Below are 23,822 nucleotides of genomic sequence, written 5' to 3' on the forward strand. Positions count from 1 at the left end.
TTTTTTTACTATGTTCTGCTCAGCATACTCAATTCTTCGTAGCCTCTATGTCTTAATTTATGTGAATCTTGATGTATAGAAGGTTTGTCCAAAAACTAATGTCGATGGTTATAATGTATTGTAAGTTGCTAGATGTCACAGTGTGCTTGGACTGTTTGCTTTAGCCAAGGGGAAGAGGGGTGGAGGTCCATAATCTGCAACCATCTCAAAGGTACGTTACAAGTCTTTTCAGTAAAACTTATATTGATTTCCTATGCTAGCTGGGCAGCACTTGTTGGAACAAAGGAGTGTCACCGAGTTTTGTGTGAAACTTAGGAAGTCCTCCGTGTAAACTTTCCCTATAGTGAATATGGCCTTCGATAATAATTGTTTGCCAGAATGACAAGGCTACTGGTGGCACAAGTCATTTTTAGAAAGTCATGAAGAGGACAGCAGTGAAGCTTGCACAGGACGATCATTGGTGATCACCATTGAGAACGTCATGCATATGAGAGATCTGTTAACTCAGTGTGTCATTTAATATTTCATTTAGTGGCACAGATGTCAAACATTTTAAAAGGTATCATTCATGAAATTTTTATTAATAAGTTGCAGATGTGAAAAAAGTGCATTTAGATTGTGTGCTTAAAGACCAAAAATCACTTTGAAGTGCACGAGGAGCTATGGGACTCAATGAAAACTTGTGTGAGGGTGATCTCCCACTTTTTAGGCAATGTAATCACTAGTGACAAATCTTGGGTGTTTGAATATGACCCCAACACAAACGAGCTAAGTGCTAAATGCAGACCTCGGCATCCTTTTATCTCATGAAGGCTAGAACGAGCAAGTCAAGGTTCAAGACCATATTCATAGTGTTCTTTGGCGTCAAGGGTCCCATCCACCATGAATTTGTACCTCATTGTACAACCGTCCATGCCGAATTCGATGTAGAGGCTCTCAGGAGACTTAAACAAAGACTTATCGCGTCTTACTCGACATCGCGGGTGATTCGAAACTTCAGCATGACAATTCACTAGCCCATGCTGCCTTCCTCATGACAGCTTCATGGCCCCGCCGCGGTGGTCTAGTGGCTAAGGTACTCGGCTGCTGACCCGCAGGTCGCGGGTTCAAATCCCGGCTGCGGCGGCTGCATTTCCGATGGAGGCGGAAATGTTGTAGGCCCGTGTGCTCAGATTTGGGTGCACGTTAAAGAACCCCAGGTGGTCGAAATTTCCGGAGCCCTCCACTACGGCGTCTCACATAATCATATTGTTACGTACAATCCAAATGGTGTACGAATAACTGTTTATTGGGGCGAACTTGTGCTTGAAAAGTAAAGGAAAATGTAGCGGCGTCTCTAACAGGCGATCAGCAAAAAGGGATCAGTCTCCGAGAAAACCCTCGAGCAGTGCACCACTTCTTTTTCATCAAAATCCCGTGCTGAGGAGGCGCGCGCCGTCATGGCCTTTTCTTGTTTGATCATCAAGCCGCTGATCTCTTCGGGGGCGCACGAACTAGCGCGCGTAGTTTGAATACTGCGTTTGCCTTGCGTCATTATCCTTCCTCCAAAAACGCATCGTCCCGATACGTAAAAGCAGTGTTGCTGAGATGGTCTGAATGCGTGGTTCCCATTGGAGAAATAGGTATTCCTCATAATCGGGTGTGTATAGTTCGATGTTCATTGCCTGTCATAGTATGGCTTCATTCTGACTACATGCACGATTTCTGTGCTCCTTCGGCATCTTGATGAGCTGACTTGTCCTTCCGGTGACACCTCGTAGTTCAAGGAGCTGACGCGACGAAGGACTCGGTAAGGGCCGAAATAGCGGCGCATGAGCTTTTCGGAAAGGCCAGGCGTCCGCACGGGAGTCCAAATCCAAACTAGGTCGCCTGATGCGTAGTCGACTCCTCTCCGACGAAGGTTGTAACGGTTTGCATCCACGCGTTGTTGTTGTTTTATGTGATGTCAGGCCAACTGCCGTACTTCTTCGGCTCGCTGAATGAATTCGCTGATGTCAGGCTTGTGCTCTGTATTGTCGCCTACAGGCAGCATTGCATCTAATGGTGTGGTAACTACTCGACCATAGACTAGCTAGAATGGCGTCACTTTAGTAGTCTCCTGCACAGCAGTATTGTAAGCGAAAGTGGCGTACGGTAGTATCTTGTCCCACGTACGGTGCTCCAAGTCAACGTAAATGGACAACATATCGGTTAGAGTTCTGTTGAGTCGCTCCGTTAGCCCATTCGTTTGGGGGTGGTAAGCCGTTGTTTTCCTATGACTTGTGTGGGTAAGTTTCATAATGGACTGTGTCAGATTGGCTGTGAATGCAGTTCCTCGATCCGTGATAACCACCTTTGGGGCACCATGCCGTAGTACAATGTTAGTGACGAAAAATTTAGCTACTTCTATAGCCGGGCCCCTGGTGAGAGAGGCTGTCTCGGCATACCGGGTTAAGTAGTCTGTCGCCACTACTATCCATCGGTTGCCCATTGATGACGTAGGAAATGGACCAAGTAGATCCATTCCCACTTGTTCAAACGGAGACTCAGGCCGTTCGATTGGTTGGAGAAATCCTGCAGGTTTCAATGGAGGCGTTTTGCGTCTCTGGCAATCTCTACATGTCCTTACATAATGCTGTACAGCTTCCAGTAACTTTGGCCAGTAGTACTTGGTGCGGATGCGAGCCAATGTTCTACTCACTCCGAGGTGTCCTGCTGCTGGGTCATCGTGGCAGGCTTCCAGGATTTCGGGTCGCAAGGCCGAAGGAACGACGAGTAGGAATTTCTCCTTGCTGTGCTCGAAATTTCTCTTGTATAAAACGTTATTTCTCATAAGGTACGAGGACAATCCCCGGACGAAAACTCGAGGAACACGCACGGGTTGCCCTTCCAGATGCTTGATTAGTTTAAGCAACTCCGCGTCAGATTGCTGATATTCAGTCATGTCTGCGGTGCTGACGGCCCCGAGAAACGGAAAGTCGTCTCCATCTTCCACAGGTGCAGATTCCATTGGTGCGCGTGACAGGCAATCAGCATCGCTGTGCTTGCGACCCGACTTGTATACGACTGTTACGTCGTATTCTTGCAACCTGAGGCTCCATCCAGCAAGTCGCCCAGAAGGGTCCTTTAGGCCTGCGAGCCAGCACGAGTGATGGTCGCTCACTGCTCGAAATGGTCTACCATATAAGTACGGTCGGAATTTCTGTATGGCCCATATTACCGCCAGACATTATTTTTCCGTCGCCGAATAATTTATTTCAGCTCTCGATAGAGTGTGACTAGCATATGCGAACACTCTTTCCTCTCCGTTTTGCAGCTGCACAAGGACGGCGCCTAGTTCCAAATATCTTGCGTCCGTGTGAATCTCTGTTTCGGCTTCTTCGTGGAAATGTGCCAGGACGGGGTGGTGTAGGAGTCGCTGTCGTAGCTCATGGAACGCCTCTTCTTGCTCGCTTGTCCAGGTGAAAGGCGCGTCTTCTTTCGTCAGTCGGGTTAGTGGCTCCGCAATCTTCGAAAAAACTTTGATGAATCTTCTGTAATAGGCACAAAGTCCTAAGAATCGTCTCACAGCCCTTTTATCTGTCGGTCTAGGAAACTTTTCTACAGCTGCTGTCTTTTCGGGGTCAGGTCGAATGCCTTCAGAGCTGTCGAATGCCTTCAGAGCTAATCACATTACCGAGGAAAAGCAGTTCATGGAAACTAAAATGGCACTTTTGGGGTTTTATCGTCAGCCCTGCTGAACTAATTGCTTCGAGCACAGTCCGTAGTCGTTCCACATGCTGATCGAAGGTGGCCGAAAAGATCACGACGTCATCGAGATAAACAAGGCAAGACTGCCATTTTAACCCGGACAGCACAGTATTCATCATCCGCTGAAATGTGGGGGGTGCGGAACACAGGCCAAATGGAAGTACCTTGAACTCGTATAACCCATCTGGGGTCACGAAAGCAGTTTTCTCGCGATCTCGTTCGTCCACCTCTATCTGCCAGTATCCGCTCTTGAGGTCTAGAGAGGAGAAGAATTTCGCGTCTCGTAGTCTGTCAAGGGTGTCATCGATCCTTGGAAGGGGATAGACATCCCGCTTTGTGACGACGTTCAGTTTTCGGTAGTCAACGCAGAAGCGCAAGGTCTGGTCCTTTTTCTTTACCAGTACTACAGGTGAGGCCCATGGGCTGGCCGACGGTTGAATTACGTCGTCCCTGAGCATTTCTTCAACTTGGCCTCTGATGACTTCTCTCTCTTTTGGTGACACTCGGTACGGGTGCTGGCAAATAGATCTAACAGATTTATCGATTATGATGCGGTGTTTGATTATAGATGTTCTTTGCACTTTCGATGACGTGGAAAAACATGAGGCGTACTCCCGTATAAGGCTCTCGATTTTTTGTTTCTGGTTCCGTGATAGGGCTGCTTCGATGTGGATAGATGCAAGTATGGAATCTATACCGTCAGGGTGCAGTGGTGCAGTCTCAAAAGAATTCAAATCCGTAATCGGAACGTAGTCGTGCAAGTGACCAACAACGGTTCTCTTCGCAAGGTGCTGCACCTCATTTCGGAAATTTGTCAGGAAGACACTCGTACACCCATCACGCAGTCGTACAATACCTCTTGCTGCACAGATCTCTTTCTCGAGTAATAGCCCAGTATTGCTTTCTGCCATTCCTTCATAGTCGTTGTACACATTGCTTTTTACGGTGACAACGATGATGGATCTTGCAGGTACTGTTACATCATCACCTGCAATCTGGAGCACATTGAACCGTTTTTCACTCTCGAATGTCGCGATGGCGTGTTTTGTCGAGAACGAGACGCACGTTTCCTGCAAGTTTATCACTGCGCCATTGGCCTGCAAAAAGTCCATTCCGATAATTACATCTCTTGAACACTCCGACAGGACAATGAAGCTGGCGACGTAGGTGAAGCCGCGTATCCCGACTCTAGAGGTACACATGCCTGCCGGATCGATAAAGTGTCCCCCGGCGGTTCGCACTTGTGGTCCTATCCAAGGAGTCAGCACTTTTTTCAGCGTTCTGACAAGTCCCCTGCTCCTGACGGAATAGTCTGCGCCTGTGTCTACCAAAGCATTCGTTTCGTAGCAGTCTATAATTACTGAAAAATCAGAAGCGACGTTACCATTTCCGCACGTAGTCTTGTGTCCATCATCACAATTTGAAATCGGCACTGGAGGTTGTTTTCTTGCGTCGGCAGCGGCCTTACCTCCCCAGGTCGCGGACTCTAGTTTTCCCGAAGCGGGCTTTGGGGAAGTCGCCTCGGAGAGTTTGAAGATGGGCGCGGACTTGGTGACCGTATGATACCTCAGTGGCGATAACGACCGAGACTGATGCTGCTGCGAGCAGTGAGCACCTTGACGCGTTGACAAGTACTCCTCGATTTCAAAAGGTCGCTCCCCATTCCCTGGACAGGCAGCGTTTACGGGAAAACCCCGAAGTCCAGCTCGGCGATATTCACACATCCGGTAAAGATGGCCGGCTTCGCCGCAGTGGTAACAAAGCAGAATTCGATCAGGAGTGCGCCATATATCAGCTTTTCGGATCCTAGTCACGGCTGGGGACGGCGTAAATTGGGGTTTCGGCAGATGCGTGCTTGCTGCGGCAAAATAAGGTCCAGGGGTGGTGAAAGGAGGTCCAGGGGCGACGAAATGAGGTACGGGGGCGCTTCTCAGTACCTCGGCGTACGAGACTGCGGGCTGCATCGGAACCGACGCTTGAACAGGCTGGGCTTGTGGCTGCTGCTCACGGACTGCCTGTCTCGCCTCCTCTCGAACAACTTCCGCTAATGACGAGACCGTTGAGGGGTTGCCGTTCAGCTTCTGGAGCTCTTCTCGAACAACCGATCGAATGAGCTCTCGTAATACGTCGATGCCATTCCCGAAGACTGCTGACACCGCGTCTACGGATGGGGCGTCAACATCTCGATTGTAGTGCCTCGCTCGCTGTTGCAGAGTCTTTTCAACCGCTGTCGCCTCGGTGCGAAATTCAGTGACGTTCCGCGGGGGACATCGGAGCAAACCAGCAAAAATCTCCCGCTTCACCCCACGCATCAGGTGCCGAAGTTTCTTGTCCTCGCTCATATTTTGATCAGACCAACGGAATAACCGGCACATGTCTTCCACATACATTGCGATGCTTTCATTGTTGCGCTGGTTTCTTGCTTGCAAGGCAGCTTCAGCTCTTTCCTTGCGGTCTGTACTCGGGTATGTGGCCAGTAGCTCCCGTCGGAAATCATCCCACGATCGAATGGTACCTTCATGGTTTTCAAACCACGTTCGTGCGCTGTCCTGCTATGCGAAATAAACTCGGAGGAGCTTCCGTTCTTCGGTCCATCCGTTGCAGTTGGCGACGCACTCAAAACCCTCCTGCCAATCCTCGGCGTCTTCATGAGGATCGCCATGAAAAGGGTCCGGCGTCCGTGGCTCATCGACAGCGACGTGCGTGGCAGCGACTGGAGACGAAACGGCGTGTGCGGCAGCGGTTGGAGACGACATTTCAGTACTCTCACCGGAGACAGCTGGTGGTACTCTGGGCTCTCGTGGCAGGGGAAATTCCGGCGGCTCACCACGTAGATGACGGCTATAGCGCTGATGAACTGGCGTGGGCTCAGTTGGTTCGACTGGTCGTGGTTCCGGGCTGCTTCCTCGAAGTCCAACCGGGTTTGGGATCATTACCCGGCTCCTCCACCAGAACTGTTACGTACAATCCAAATGGTGTACGAATAACTGTTTATTGGGGCGAACTTGTGCCCGAAAAGTAAAGGAAAATGTAGCGGCGTCTCTAACAGGCGATCAGCAAAAAGGGATCAGTCTCCGAGAAGATCCTCGAGCGGTGCACCACTTCTTTTTCATCAAAATCCCGTGCTGAGGAGGCGCGCGCCGTCACGGTCTTTTCTTGTTTGATCATCAAGCCGCTGATCTTTTGGGGGGCGCACGAACTAGCGCGCGTAGTTTGAATACTGCGTTTGCCTTGCGTCAATATGGTGGTTTTGAGACGTTAAACCCCACAAATCAATCAATCAATGACAGCTTCATGGCCACTTAAAAAGTGCCAACAGTTATTCAGCCACACCACACTCCTGATCCAGGTCCCCCAAATATGCTTTTGTTTCCACGCTTGGCAACTACCATGAGAAGACACCTTCAGGGCACTTCACAATGTCAAAGAAGTGTGCACCAATGCTTAGTTTAGAGGGATTATGAGATGAGGTTTACCGTAATGCAGGGGGAGCCTACTTTGAAAGCCTTTAGTGTGCTGTACTCATCTGATCAGTAAATGTTTTAATTTGACTCATTCACATTGTTTGCTAGACATATTATGTAGGACTAGCCATAGTAGCTTAGCAGGTAGGGTGTGGTGCTGCTGAGCATAAAAATGCGAGTCTGATTTGCAGCCACATTTCGATGGAAGCAAAAGGCAAGACAACTCCTGTACTTTGTGCTTTAGGTGCACAATAAAGAAAACAAGTGGTCAAAACTTATGCAGACTCCCCTGTTAAAGCAGGCCTCATAATCATATTGTGGATTGGGAATATAAATTACCATTGAAAAAAACTCGATATCCATACCTGACAACATCACCGACATAAAGCAGCAAAGACCCCTAACAAAATTAAAACAGTATAACAGAAGACAGCTTTATGTGATCATAAAGCTTTGTCTGAATTGCTGCTGATGTGGTTAGAGCTCGTCAACCATTGAGAGCTACTACTATTGTATGTTGCTCATCATTCGAACTAGGCCTTGCACGCAGGGCAGCTCAATGTGACATTCAGTCGGGCAGCACTAAACATTGCGTGTACTTTAGGTTGTATTTTTAGGTTGTATTGCATGGCCCCATAGCTTCCATTATTCATTCTTTGGTTATACAACTGCTTGTTGTAAATGGCATTTTTATATTAGAGGAAAATTGTTTACAGTCGACTTTTGTTAAACACAATCTTTAAGTACTAGGAAAATGTGTTCCATTTAACAGGAGTTCTGTTTATAGAGAGATGAATAGGGTTGCAGAATTCAAGTACGAAGCCAATCATAGAAGAGGCAGTTGTTTCGTTTAAAGGGTCCCTGTAACACTTTTTGAGCATGGTCAGGAGACTGTGCCGATCGGTAGTAGAGGCTCCTGACAACATGCGAGCTAAATATTATAGCACAGCACGTGGCCTAGAATTCACAATAAATTATTAAAGTTGGCTAAAAATTGCTTTCTCTTCTCTCGACAAATGATTGAAAATGCTTAAAAATTAGGCTTGTGTGAATAGTGAATTTTAGGTTCCAAGCAAATTTGAAGCGAATAGTGATTTTGGTCGAATAATTTCAAATTGAATTCGAATAGAATATATGATGTATAAAGAAAAATGGGCATATTTATCAGGCCTCTATACAAGAGCTTTCTTCATTTTTTTCCATTCAAAGTAAATCGAAACAACTTTGAGCAGTATCAGGATTTGACTTTCAATAGGATGCAAGCGATAACCTGTCACTTTAATCCTTATAGCTAGAGTGTATAAGCTGGCAAAGGAAGCTTTTAAGCTTCAAAAATGATCAATGTATTTGAGGATATGCTTACCTAAATAAAAGGGACCCTGCAACAGTTTTTAAAGAAATGGATTCACTGAAGACGCTTATTGCCTTGTGAATTGACTGCCGCAAAAATTTTCAGAATCTGTCCAGTATGAGCGGAGTCGCAAAGATTTGTCACATGCTGCAAATGCATTCTGTCTTCTCGTCCTGACGAAAGCGCTTGAAGCAGGGCCGGGAGAGATGGCATAGGGAAAGCAATGTCAGGTGCATGTCGTGACTTTGAGCACTCTCTCTCTCTCTTTCTTTTTCTTGATTATGCGGCTTTTCAATGCGATCGCACATGAATGCGTGGACATGTCGTGTCACCCGCAGCAGCCCCAGGAACGATCGAGCACCCTATGCTCAAATCGGCCAAGGACTGGTACAGTGGTTGTGACGAGCGATTTTTGACATTGTGGCGCCATTAGCTGAGAGAAGAGAGCAGGTTTTATCTGAATTTGAGGATTTATTGTGAATTCCAGGTCATTTGCTGCACAATAATATTTAGCTCGCATGTTCTCAGTAGCCACGACTACTGATTTACAGGGTTTGTTGACCATGCTGTAAGTGTTGTAGGGCCCCTTTAAATTTGAAGTGCGGCTTCTCGGCAGAGCAAATTTATCTTAGGTGCTTTCATAGCTTAGCATTGCTATACTGCAGTGAAACCATCTTTACAGGCAATTACATGCAGTTTAGTATACATCTATTCATTCATGTCGAATACTTCGAAGTATTCGATAATTAAATTCTTATCGAAGCGAACTTGAATAATCTACTATTTGTTCGAATATTCAAAGCATTCAAATATTCGCACAAACCTATCAAAAATCACACGTAGCAAGCCCATCTGTCAACCATTGGCTGATTTGAACATGGCACGCTCGGTCGTTACAGAGATCGCCGCAAGAGGGGGCGACTTGTCCACGTGTGCGCCCGTGAACACACTGAAAAAGTCGCGCATTTGAAGAAAAAGAAAAAAGTGCTCAAGGTCACGAGGCGCGGGTAACGTGGTTTTTTTGCCTTTGCCATCCCTCTTTGCTTAGCCTCCAGCGCTTTCGTTGGGACCAGAGAAGAGAGAACGCAATTCCAGCATGCGACAAATCTTTGTAACTCCACTCACACTGGACGAATTCTTAAAATTTTTGCGGCACTGAATTTGTAAGGCAAAAAGCTCTTCCAGTGAGTTCATTCCATGGTTACTTGAAAAAGTGTTTCAGGGCATTAGTTCTATTTGAGCCTGCTGTATTTGGTGCAGTGCTGTGTTAAATTAAGCTGGATGAAATGGTTTTTTGCAGATATTTCTATAGCAGCGGTTGACCTTCTCCAAGAATTGACAGATGTCGATTCTCTCCATGAAAGCCAAGAGGGGGCAGATATGTTAATTGATGCATTGGTGAGTGTTCATCAATTTTACTCAGTAACTTGATGTTTTTTTTTAAATTTTGCATGTAACAGAAACAAAGTGTAAATTGGCCTGGAAATTAAAAGGAATGGCACATTGAATGAGCTTTGTATATCTTGAGCAGTCAGTTTCAATTCTCATTTAATATTGTGCTGTTATCGGAGGTGCAGTTCTTGAAGTAACCTTTAGCTGCAAAAGTACTCTTAATCATTCCACTTATGTGTTCAAATATTACTTATATGTTTAAGCCCTTGCACCCATTCGATCGCTAATTTTGAATCATTCGACTAGTGATGTTAGTAAGGAAAAAAAAATTCATGTGGAATCTCCTTTGAGGGTTGCTGAAGGGATTCGTAATCTCTGAATTTTTTTCTACCTTGCATCCTTCCCAACAACATTGTTGATGGGCCGCTCAGCATGGTATCTTTCATCTTCTTTCTAGCATTTTTTGGTGTCTAATGTCAAGCATTTGTTGGTGTCTAGATGCACACATTTGCTTCAATTTGTCGCAGAGTAGCAATCCCCCTAATGTCTACTATCATCCATGTCAGCTTTGCATCTTGACCTGCTGAGAGCTTTTATTCTACAAGCACTTAAAAGCAGTTTAGCTTTTATAGAAAGTCTTACCTTTCTACATTTGCTTTGCACCAAGGTAAAACATGTTTAGATGATTCATATCTGTACTGTGTTAACAAGCATGTGTGTGTACACAGTGCTTAACACATTGCCTTTATAGTGTAGGGGCCTGGGTTCAGACCCCAGCACTGGTGTGCACTTTTATTTTGTTTTATTCATCTGTTTCTTTATGCCCATGATCATTTTATGGGACGGGTGAAACAGATGTGCAGACAGTTTTCACATTAAGTCAGTGTAGAAATGATTAGGCATTTAAAGAAACTTGAAAACATTGTGTGAGAACATTGTACTAACCCAGCAATTTGGGCAAGTTGGTATGCTATCTTCGTCGTTGTCCTTTTGTCTGTGTCACACTGCACGTTTATGCGAAGGTCAGAACATTGTGCTTAATGTAGAAGCATCTCTCTGCTAATAAAAACAATTGCACAAGCCACTTTGGTGGAGAGAGTAATGCAAAACAAATGTAATTGTGAAGTGTAGTCATAGTTTTGACAAATTCTTTTGGAAATGCAAATACTAAACTCCATAAGCCTGTACCAACTATGCTGCCTATCTACCCCTGCAGGTTTGAAATCAAGTTTGACTGTTACTTTGTATCACTGTGCTGAATTTGTGTTATATCAGGTAGTGGAAGACAGGCATAAAAATGTCCAACACATGTTCGAAAATATATTTAGTTATTCTTTTTATATAGCACTATATGCTTGTGTAATAATTTACTTTTTGTAATTATTAAGATTGGCCTGTAGTAGCCTGTACAATAAGTTACATATCACAGTATTTGTTCTGGTGCATTTGTGCCAAATTTAAAAGATTATATACTAGTAGTTTGAAGGTCTTCAGAACACTAAATCATGAAGTGCTTAAAGCTTATTTCGTCAACATAGCCTTATCGATAATAATTTGAAATGCTACATATATGTAATAGTAGAATCAAACAATGCAAACATTGCAATTTTTAAATTTTATGCAAATACTCCTTTTCGGTGCGCTTGGTTTGAAATGAAATGTCAAGTTGCAATGTGAATTGCTTAAAGTGCTCCTTTGGTCAGTTCAGACATGTAATCGTGTCCTTGCCTGATACAACTGTTGACACATGTGAATGATTTTTTTTCTTTTTGCCCCCAGATTGATGGTCAGATTGTGGCTCAATTGGTGCAGAATTTGGAGCGGTTAGATGAAGCAGTTAAGGAGGAAGCAGAAGGTGTCCACAATACCCTTGGTGAGCGAATTGGTAGACTGGAATCAAGCTGTTGGTTGTAATGTTATGTTAAAAAAGATTAAATCAATGTTAATTTGCTCAGAGCTATTTTTTAACGTTGATTTATGCCAGAAATTTGCTTTTTTTTTTTTTTAAATACAATTGTACCTGATAAATAAATAACGATGTGTAATGGTAAAAAAACAAAGAAATTAGCTACACATATGTCTATGGGAAAGAAACATAGGCAGGGTGTCTGTGACGTGCCATAGAAATATCTCCTAAGCATTTTTGCTTTGAAAAAGTAGTCTTACCTTGTTCAAGACTGTGGCTCTTCAGCTGCAGCCTTGAAGAAGACAAGACGGCCTGTTAAAATGTTGGCCCCAGAGGCACCCATTTTTGAGAATGCTCTGAAATAGTTAGGTCAGCTCATTTCGTTCGGTTTATTGATTCAATCTTGATAAAAAATTTTGTTTGGTCAGGCAGGAGGAGGAATGTATAATAATTGATTACTAATTATTCATTGCTAATTTATATTCTTAAAGCAGTAATTGATCACTGTATTTAACTAGAATTCTTAATGAAGCAATTGTAATCACTTACTATCTCTTCCATAATATTGTGTGACAAGTTCAGTAGATGCCTACAATATGTAGAAGTTTGGCTGGAAATCATTGCCAGCAATTCACTATGCGACGCCAGTGTTTTGCTTGTTGCGTTTGCTTTGTGGACATGTATGGTTGTAAACATGGATACTTGCCCCGCCGCGGTGGTCTAGTGGCTAAGGTACTCGGCTGCTGACCCGCAGGTCGCGGGTTCGATTCCCGGCTGCGGCGGCTGCATTTCCGATGGAGGCGGAAATGTTGTAGGCCCGTGTGCTCAGATTTGGGCGCACGTTAAAGAACCCCAGGTGGTCAAAATTTCCGGAGCCCTCCACTACGGCGTCTCTCATAATCATATAGTGGTTTTGGGACGTTAAACCCCACAAATCAATCAATCAAACATGGATACTTACGGTGCAAATGAGGCATATAAAACTCTCACATAGTTTCATCCCACGTCATAAAATCACTGACTCGGTTCTTGCTTTTTAGGGGCAGCTCATAGTGCACGATGTGCAGACAGCTCAATGTACGAGGTAGACCACATCTCTACCATTTTACACCCTTTTCATTACTCTATAGTCGGGTACAACTTGAGAAAGCAGGAGAGGCCCTGCTCAGATGACCGAAGCGCAGCAGCCAATTTGCTCCGCGATTAAAGAAATAGTACCACTAAAAAATTGCGACTGCTTCTAAAACGCGTATTTGTCGGTACGAGTGCTTTGATAAGACTGTAATGATGGAAAAGCGACAGCACATGCCGGATCGCGCGAGAAAAATAACTTCGTGCCTTCTACAACTCTGTGCCTCGTCTGCTAGGGAGCAAGATCGAGGACACCGAGCGTGTAATTGTGAAGCAGTCGCTGGTTTCATAGCATAAGATTCGCATGTACTTTTTGTGCGTTTGCGCAAGCTTTTTTTTTTCAATGTATTAGGCTTTTTTTTTTCCGGTTGTGAACCTGCAATCTTGTCAGTTCGCGCACGTTGGTGCACGGCATTCCGTACCAGAGTTAATCAATTATACGAGTTGCAAAACTGCGTTCCGAAATCCGGACATGCAGTTAGCCCAATTTTTGGGAAGTTAGCTGACGTTCGCGCCACCTGGGAGCAACAACACAAAACACATATAATGTGTTTAATAGTGGGCATGCACATCAACAGGTGGCACGACAATCTGCTCACTCCCAACAAGGGGGCCAGTGATGTGTTCAGATTTCGATACATGGAGCCTTTGGGGATTTTCGCTACTCGTATAATTGAATAACACTCCTCCGTGCAAGTTCACAGTAGATACCAGGCTTTGGCGAACTCTCCTCGTCATAACTTCACTTAGGCGCAAATAAAACACCATGAAACAAACACGCACAATGTTTGTTTGCATTGGTATGTTGCCACTGGATCCTGTTTCTAGACGAAGCGCAGCGCAGCGTCACCGATATTCGCTGCAGTCCCTCTTCGCCGGCTCACGGCTCAGCACAAACATGCGCGGCACAATTGTGTATAGTAAGCTCACAATAATATTTCCAGCATGACAGACCACCACACAAAATTTGAATTGACTCTGACGAAGGGAGACTGACACAGTCAACGGGACTCGGCCCAGTTCGAAGCGAGGGCAACCATGTTAGGCATGTTCTCCGTCGGCTGGGTCCGCGGCTAGAGTGTAGTCCGGCGCATGGCGTCACCTGAAGTGCGCGTCTATTGGTGAAGGCTCGTGTACATCCGCCTTTGAGGGGAAAACGCCGCTGCCTTCTTAAGTTGTACCCGACTGTAGTAGAACATTGCCTATCTGCCCTACACATTACATGGCTGCCCTGGCTCCGTTTGTTCCTCATTATGCCAACTGAAATATCGGCTACCACAGTTTGCCTTTTTTTTCCTAATCCTCCCCCCCTCCTCTTTTTTTGTCATTGCTATCTGCATGATTCTTTACTTAGTGTCAAGTATCTGACCATATTTTATATTGGTAGAATGCAACGATTGGGCACCTTTTCGTGTGTGCTGGCAGGAGAAAATTGCAAACAGAGCAAAATGAATTAAAGTAGTTGGGGCCAGACATGTGAGGCATTTTGTGATTTTGTGAGATGCATGTTGAGAATGCATAATCTGAATTTCCTTTAATTTTTTTTGACATGCCACTTCATCATTACTGTCTTTTTTTACTCCCCACAAGAATGGCAGCTTTCAAACATTTTGTTTTGTTACATTAGAGCATTTTTTTTTTGCTTTGAAGCATTTTGCTTTTTGCAATTTGCTAAGTTGCAATCTACGGCAGCATAATATTTGCTATGGCTTCAATGTTTTTTTTCTCAGACCCATAAAAAAAGGCAATTTGTGTGTGATAACGAAAGAGTCAAGAAACATAAACTTGTAACTCTGCTTTAGACTGTTGCAGTGTTTTTACTCTGATAACTGCAAGTTTAAAATTTGACACCTATTTCAGCTATTGTAGAAAACTTGGCTGAGTTCCGGCCAGAATTGAGCATTGAAGCAGCACAGCAAGGACTTCTTGCCTGGATATTAAAACGGCTCAAAGTGAGTAGCTTGTGCATACTTTATGATTAATTCTGTACTATAAACTCCCCATTTTAATTCAGTTATAGGGCCAGCCAATCTTGTTTAGTCATTAAGAAGCTTCTGATAGGGCATCAAAAATCAAGCAACCTGAAAAGCAGACGGAATTCCAAGGGAACGTGTAATTTTATATCATTGTACTTGACTGTAGGAAAGCTTGTCCACTTGCTTTCTTTCGTTCTTGAGGTAGAGCACTGCAGTCTATTCTTCGATAACATGTTTCATTCTCCAACAGGCACCTAATTCACTTCCCGCAATGCTGAAAAGTGCAACATTCACAATCTTACCTACTACTGCTTCCAGCACTCCGAAGTTTTGTTAAGAGCTTGAAACCATACATGTTCTACTTAAAATGGCATTTGCATACTTGTTAACGAAACATATGGGAATTGTGAAAAAAAAAGAGAGAAAAGAGGAATCATGTTTTAATCAATCATTAAATTTTAGTAAGAATGACACCGTGGCCTACTTACTCAAGGAACTTTAATCTGACTGTCCATTCTAATTTCCAAGTCTCCTAAAAAGAGAGCAATGCAACCCAGAGCAGTGGGTTGAATTTCTTTGTGCTGCAACTATGTGACAAAGCCAACAAGAGGTGTTGGCTTCCACAAGCCCGTGCACTCTGAGAATTGTTCGCATCTTTTGATGCTTCTCTTTGTCTTGAGATCAATAAACGTATCGAAGCTTGTGTTTATTTTCTCGAAAAAATTTATCACCTACTACTTTCCTGTCAAGAATGCTGTCATGCTGACAGTGTGCATGTTGTTGGTGGCCTCGTCGTCTGGTAACTAAAAATAACCATGTTTTTTACTCCCATAACAGGCGCACTTGCATATGCACATTCCGAACTTGGCTGTGAGCAGTAGTTCTGTACCGTATTTGCAAAATTGCAATTCTACGCCCTCTTACGTTAACTGGAGCAAGGAAAAAGAAAGGGAAAAAAATTACAGCATATCCGTGGAGTGAATGACGATGAGTGGGGCGAAGCGTCCTTCTGCCAGTGTGCCCATGCATCCGTCCATACGTCCGTCTGTGCTTCTGTTCGTCTGTGTGTCTGTCAGTGTCTGTCCGTCTGTCTGATACTGCCGGTTACGAAGAAGAACGGCTATTTGGGCTAGTTGGTTAAATTCTATGGTAATAAGGGTTGCAGCGCAAGCACGAAGTGCTAGAAGAAACGAGAAACGAAAGGCGAGGCAAGGAAAGCAAAGAGGACAACACGAGCGCTGACTACCAACTGATTACGCCTGATGCAGGACAAGGTTAGACTAAGAGGAGCTTTGCCCCCGGAAAGACCGCGGCAGTGCTGCAGCTGTGCGGGTTCAGGGTTCAATGAGTGAGAAAGAAGGGCGATTGCCTAAGTGTCTGAGTAACCTTTGCACCTGCGCTGGCATGGCTTCGGCCGCCTGACGGCCGTGTGCACTTCATATTGAACGTGCGATCGCGTCCTCATCAAGAGCCCTTTGTGTTTCCTGTGAAGAAAAGCGTCTTTGTTATCGCGTTTGTTACCTTGTTTGCAAATTCGAAAGCTTTTTGGCTTTGCTGCCACTATGTGGACTTGCACAAGCTCGGCGGATTTTGTCACCGTTGATTGTGATCTTTTCGAAGCGCAATATTCATGTTGTCTTGTAACAATGTCCAGCGACAATGTGCCAAACTGTAGGATGGGCCTAATCGGCATTTGTTTCATTTTGGGGGTGGTTGAGGACAATCAAAGTTGCAGTTTTGTATGGAATCAATGGAACTCATTGTGGTGGCTCTGCTTGAAGGAGAGGCATGAGTGGCGTTTGTAACACTCGAATGGTGGTTCGTGATTCAATTGGAATGTCTTGGATATAGGGTGCGAGCCCACAAAATCGAAAGATCGGTACGGTTTAGCACACAAAATTTCGGTCATGACAATGCGCATAATCTAGGAGGCCTGAAACGTAATCGTTGATTTTTTTTTCTCCCTTTTTTACTGCACACATTCATTTTGTAGGCAACGCGGGTCTTTCAATGTTAATTTTTGAAAATTTGAATGCTTGTAAGCGCACCGCATCACATGTCTCGATTCTTGGACATGCGAGGCTGCATTCTCAACACGTTTTGTGCTTGTGTAGCCTATGAAGAAGGTTGTTTTGGCTGTAGTGCAGGTATTTGTGATTTCGGCAACTTATCTTATCTGCAATCTATGCTTGTAGTTCGGAAACATTCGGAAATTTTGCTTCCATGTTTGCCTCCATGTTTGCCTCCATGTATGGTTGTAAACTTGGAGCTGGACTTTTTGGAAGAATAGTGTGCCTATCATGTGGGTGAATGTAGTACATTCAAAGTCTTTGCAATCTCATTTGCAGTTCTTTAGCTTTTTGGGCAGTATATGTAAGCAAGACTACCTACTTGCGATAGCTTTTACTATGCAAGTAATAAAGATTTCCACCACAATGCTGTATAATACTAACCAGTGTATGTGGTGGCCCCTCACCTACTGCTGTTGTTAGTTCATGTTGAATGATGAGCCTATGAAGTGCACAATGCTTCAAAGCACGTTATTATAAAGTATTGCTTGAGTGAAGTAAAACATTTGAAGTTATTTCTGATGGATGAATTCAGAAATAATAAACAAACCCATGTTTTTATATTTACAAACAGGGTGTCTAAACATAAATTTTTTTACTAGCATAACTTTGCATGTTCATATCGGATGAAAAAAAAAGGGCGGGGGTGACATCTGTAAAATTTATGAGTGTAGCACCATGTACAAAATAGTAATAAAGCATCAAATGAAATCAAAGTTTTATTTTGCATAGCGTTGTTACAGCGTGAAGGATATACAGAAGAGGGTCCCAAGGTCAGGGGACCGTACCGGGACCCTCTGAACAGAATTATCAGATACGAGGTTTGTTAAAAAAGTATCCGACCTTATTTCTTTTTGCGAGCACCTGATGGATTTGAAACAAGCGAACTTGCATCAACCGACCTGGCACCTTCGTGCGCATGCGTGAATTTTTCCCGCCTGCCAATAGCGACATTCGCTTGAATGGAGCGTTTGAGTGAGGTACTGGGCAGTCCTCTAGTTGGTTTTTCATTTCAAGGAAACTGACGGAGCGACTAGACCAGCGCTAAGGCATCAAATTTTGCCGGGAACTGGGCAACAACCAAGTGGAAACCATTTGGAAGATCAAGACAGCTTTTGGTTACGACGCTATGAGCCGCGCACAGATTAAGGAGTGGTACAACCGGTTTAAAGACGTTCGCACATCGATGGAGAGAGAGCCGCGCTCCGGTCGGTCATCAACATGCCGAAACGACCAGGTCATTGCTGAAGTGAAAGCTTTGGTGATGCGGAATTGTCGTGTGACTATCTGGGAAATCGCGGAAGAGGTGGGCATCAGCACTTTCTTTGCACGTTCCATCATGGCCGAAGATTTGGCCATGAAGAGAGTTGCGGCGAAATTCGTGCCGGAACTGCTCACGATGGAGCGAAAGCAACTTGGTGTTGAAGTCACAGGACCTGCTGGATTTCACAAGCAGGGACCCTAACTTGATGAACGCAAATCTATTATCACTGGAGGCGAGTTCTAGGGTGCACGGGTATGACCCGGAAACCAAGTCTCAGTCGTCACAGTGGAAGCATTTCTTGTCATTAAGACCAAAGAAGGCCCGCCAAGTGCGCAGCTACGTCAAAGTGATGCCGAGTGCTTTTTTTGACTCCGGCGGTGTGGTACACCACTAGTACGCACCCCAGGGTCAAACAATCACCTAAGAGTACTACGGGGATGTCCTCCATCACCTACGTGATGCTGCACTGCGCAAGAGACTTGAGTTGGGGTCTACAGGAAACGGGAGCATCGATCACGGCAATGCTCTTGTACATTCCTCACACTCGGTTCAGACTTCTTTGGTGAAAAGTCAACTGCTGTAGTTCAACAGGCTTCTTTTTCTCTCCTGATATGGCCCCCTGCGACTTCTGGATGTTTCCCAAACTCAAGAGGACATTAAAATAAAAACGATTTCAGACAAGGGAGGACATTATGGCTGCAACGACAGCTGAGCTAAACTCCATACCAAATGAGGCCTTCTCAGAATGCTTCCAACAATGGCAGCACCGCTGGGAGAAGTGTGTGGGGTCCCAAGGAGACCGCTCTGAGAGGGATTAGGTTTCACTACTCCAATCATGCCAGTTTTTTTCTTCCACCAAAGTTTGGATACTTTTCTAACAGACCTCAAACAAACTAGGAAATATGCACGAGTAAACCAGAAGAAAATGCACCCACACAGGTGAAAAATATACACAAAAGGAATACTGTGATAATAAGTGACAATAATGACGTATTTTAGTACATAGAACTGCTTTCTTATTTGTAAAATACTGCAATAATGAAATACAAGCTTATTCTGACAATGAAAACATACTGTAAAAGCTACCACAAATAGTAACAATGCAATTAAGACAATGTTCTTATGTGATTAAACAGGAAAAGAGAAACTGCTAATAGAACACAGTACATGCTATCATCCATTATTGGCTCAAGATATGAGCTTTAAGCGTTTTTTTGAGCGCAGCAAAAAATGACGATGTTTTGGTGGGGTGAGGGAGAGAATTTCACATTTTGATAGCACAGAATGATGCCGTCATTTTGCCATAATTCGTAAATGCTTTCGGCAGCAAAATTTTACTTTTTGAGCTAAACGAGTGTGGTTATTATTCTTCAAGGAATACAATGAAACAAATTTGTGGGTGAGATCCTGATTGATTAACCTGACGAACATGGTGATTAAGTTGAATGCGAATTAGTTGTGAGCAATTCATTTTGTGTGTGTATGATATTAATGTTATTGTAAATAAAGTACGAAATAATGCGCAGAGCTTGGTTTTATATGTGTATGAGAAGTGTCACTGATACGTGGTGCCATAAGCAGCAAGGCTATTAATATGGCTATGAACAAGTGCATGGCAAAGTGAAAGGAGAGCAGGAGTAGATAGGCAATGTCTAGCTTTTATTAGGGCACCTTATCAGAACCACGTGTTACCGATAACTTGTTTATCTTGTTTTATCGGTAACACCTGGTTCTTTGGCTTTATATGTGCAAGCGAGGCAAAATAAAGCTTAGTTGCGAGTGCATCTCTTTCCTAACAACTTCTTTCTTATAATTTTGTACACGGCGCTACACCTGAAAATTCTGCAATGAAATATTGACTAGCCTGCATAGACACCCCTGTTCAGTTGCATCTGTTAAGTTGCACTGGTTAAACAGACTGATCATCCTGGTCCCTCCATTCTTAAAATAATAGAAATCTAGAGGATTAGGTTGGCAAGTATATGGACATGCAGGCATTTTGCTTTTATTATCTGCATGCCAAAATATTAATTGATTTTGCCCTTATGTCCAGGCCAAGATGCCTTTTGATGCCAATAAACTCTACTGCAGTGAAATTCTCTCTATCTTGCTTCAGAATCATGAAGGTAAGAGTACTGTTTTTTTTCTGTTATTTAAGTTTGATATATTCAATCTCGTTTCTCTCATTTCCTCCTGAGCCTAATGGCAGCATTTTTTTATGGAAATGAAGTGCAAAACTCCTCAAGTACGTAAGATTTATGTGCATGGGGTACTTCAAAGAAGCCTAATTCGTCAGAATTAACCTAGAATGCTCCACTACAACATCATAATTGGTACATGGTGTTTAAAGTAGAATCCTAGATTTGAAATTGTTCCATTTTATGGGTGTGTGAATATCTCAAATTTTTAATGCAAATCGAATACGAATACATAGCTTCAAATACGAATCGATGCCCCGCCGCGGTGGTCTAGTGGCTAAGGTACTCGGCTGCTGACCCGCAGGTCGCGGGTTCGAATCCCGGCTGCGGCGGCTGCATTTCGGATGGAGGCGAAAATGTTGTAGGCCCTTGTGCTCAGATTTGGGTGCACGTTAAAGAACCCCAGGTGGTCGAAATTTCTGGAGCCCTTCACTACGGCGTGTCTCATAATCATATGGTGGTTTTGGGACGTTAAACCCCACATATCAATCAAATCAAATAGGAATCGAATAATGAAGTGCAATTTTTTTCCACTTGTAACCTTTACTCAATCATATATTTATGTTGGAGACAGTACAGTTGTTACTATAGTCTGTTATTGCACACAAAAATAAAAAATATCACCATCTGTACTTGCTAGAAAGCATAAAACTGTAATAGTTGAGCTTGTGACTGTGTCGTCTTGGTTTCAATCCACATGTTGAACAAATCTTTTGTATCTTTTATTTTTATGTGGTAGCAGTTTATTACACACACAAAAAAGACAAGCCTTCGTACTCGCCATGATGACTAGTGAGCGTGAGGCCACTGGTTTGATTGTGTAACAGGTAACACCCGTTTACTTAAGTCTAAGCTATTATTAAAGCAGCCTAGGCGATCACAATTTTTCCAGGTTCTCACACTATCAGTTTTGGCTCGAAATACCCCGATTTTCTAATTTTCTTTTTAATTTCCTCCCCTGTTCTCACCGATCAAGCCACTAAGAGAAATAGGAGTACTTGGGGCATTTTTCGACTACACAGCAATACTCATTATCTCGCTTGCTTCTACTGCCTTTCTCGAAGACTGCATGCTTGCTATTTTCCGATCATCATAGCTGCACGATTGTGACTGAGACGTACCTGGCGCGCAGCGACAACGCAAGTAAGCACACAAGAAAGATGATTACTGATGTGTGATAGAAAGACGCCCCAAATACGTCTTTTTGTTAACAGAGCCACAACTCTTGGTGGCGAGAGCACTATTTTGCCGCATCTATCCCCTTTCGGCACACTGGCTGCCTGCGGAAGTAAACTGATGTTGGCAAAATAGCGAGATCGCATCAACAGTATAACAAAGGGTTGATTACAGGAGATGTTGCCGCGGGAGCGCAATGTGCATACGACGGATTTTCAAAGGCGCTGTTGTGAACGGAGCAGAACTACGCATTAATCCGTTCGTCACCTTATGTGCACCGCCGTTAGCAACGAAGAATTATATGTGATGACGCCATTGTAATGTTACCGAAAGTGCATGGCCTTTTCTATGTTGGCCATTGCGCAGAAAAACACTTTAGCTCATTTGCATCACCATATCCGCTACCATGAAATCATTCCGAAACTATATAGAGAGTATACATGCTGAAGTAGCGGCACAGCTAACGGACGACTTGTCAGGCTTCGACATGTGTGCGTATGTTCGTACGGCGATCCATGTATTAACTATATGCTATGTTGCCGAGTTCAAAGTCGTGCAAGTCACTGATGCTATTCGCAGGTTGCTCCGCAGACGTATTAGAAAAGGCATGCATCTTAAATACACTCGTACTCCTAATCAAATTATTTACTTCGAAAGTATTCACAGCTAATTTGTAATTACTGTTTGCATTGAAAAATTGTCCGCCTTGGTGGATCAGTGGTTGGGGCACTCGGCTGCAGACCCGGAGGTCGCGGGTTCGACCTCTGCCATGGCGGTTGCATTTCGATGGAGGCGAAATGGTAAAGGCCCGTGTACTGTGCGATGTCAGTGCACATTGAGAACACCAGATGGTCAAAATTTCCAGAGCCCTCTAATACGGTGTCTCTCATAATCATATTGTGGTTTTGGGACGTAAAACTCCACATACAAAATTAATTGCATTGAAAAACAAACAGCTGGGTAAGGCAAAATACACTCAAACCTTATTATAATAAAGTTGCATTTTACTCTAAAATAAGTTCATTGTATCCAAAAATTATGAAGACATGTTCCCAACACTATATTGTGAAACTATTTTGTTATATCTGGGTTCATTGTATCGGGTGTTAAGTGTACTGGCAGTTGTTTGCACTGTTTTATTTGTTTGTTTACAGAGAACAAGAAGCTTCTTGGGGAAATTGATGGCATTGACACACTACTGCAACAGTTGTCTGTGAGTTTGTGCCTCCTTTTCCCCCTGTTTGAGCTCAGAAGCCTAATACCCTTGTCACACGTGGCAATCTAAGTGCACTTTGCCGTGAGTGTCATTTGCACGCTGTCACACGAGAAAGTTTAGTGTCACTCACTGCAAGACGAAGAGCATAGCCTCGGTACCAATGGCTTGCACAGAAATACACTGTTGCCTAACACGGCTCTCATACTACAGTATACTCTCTGTAAACGGAAATCTGTTAAACAGAACAACTGCCTCTCCTATGTTTGGTTTCGGGCGTGTATTCTGCACCCATGCTCACCTCTCAGTAAACGGAACTCCTACTAAATGGAACATATTTTCCCTGTCCCTTCAGGTTCCGTTTAATGAGAGTTTACTGTATTTGTAAACCACTGTTTTTGTTATAAGGAATATTGCTATGTATTAAAACAAATCATCATACTACAAAAACCTTGCTACTCTCACCCTTCGGCAGTTTGCAGCCACATCCGCTAGGAGGATGCGTCCGTCACACTGTTTACTGCCAGGCACATTTGCACATGTGTAGGTGAGTCATTCTCTCGTCATGTGCGATGACATGTGTCACTGCTGCTATTTCTACGAAGACAACATGGTTCGACGATGAGACATGGTGCAAAAATAACAAATATATGTTGCGCTGCAAATCCCCCAATTGCCATTGCCATCATTTCTATAGTATACTTCGCTTTCTCGTGTAGCAGCGAACCGGTAAAATGAAACTTCGTGAGCGCAAGTACGCAAGTACACTCTCTCAAAGTGCACTTCGGTTGACAAGTGTGACAGCAATATGACTCTAGTCTGCGTTTTTGTTTCACCACTTACTTTTTTAAATGTCTCTTAATAAGTTCACAAATTGTTTATTTACATTTATTGAAATAGTTTCAGTCTCTTCCCATGTACTATTGTGCTCTGTTTTGCTTGCATGATACACA

General features: G+C 43.9%; 1 protein-coding gene across 1 annotated transcript in view; it reads left to right on the forward strand.

Moving 5' to 3' along the window:
* Positions 1–23,822, forward strand: part of LOC119185943 (beta-catenin-like protein 1) — an 80,098-nt gene that overhangs the window by 13,214 nt on the left and 43,062 nt on the right. Inside the window, exons 6-10 of the mRNA XM_075877951.1 lie at positions 9,845–9,942; positions 11,716–11,809; positions 14,834–14,925; positions 20,336–20,408; positions 22,811–22,869. Of these exons, the coding sequence (XP_075734066.1) occupies positions 9,845–9,942; positions 11,716–11,809; positions 14,834–14,925; positions 20,336–20,408; positions 22,811–22,869 (416 nt within the window). The remainder of the gene's footprint in view (positions 1–9,844; positions 9,943–11,715; positions 11,810–14,833; positions 14,926–20,335; positions 20,409–22,810; positions 22,870–23,822) is intronic.

Source organism: Rhipicephalus microplus, chromosome X, assembly GCF_043290135.1.
Source record: "Rhipicephalus microplus isolate Deutch F79 chromosome X, USDA_Rmic, whole genome shotgun sequence".
Classification (NCBI taxonomy): Eukaryota; Metazoa; Arthropoda; class Arachnida; order Ixodida; family Ixodidae; genus Rhipicephalus; species Rhipicephalus microplus.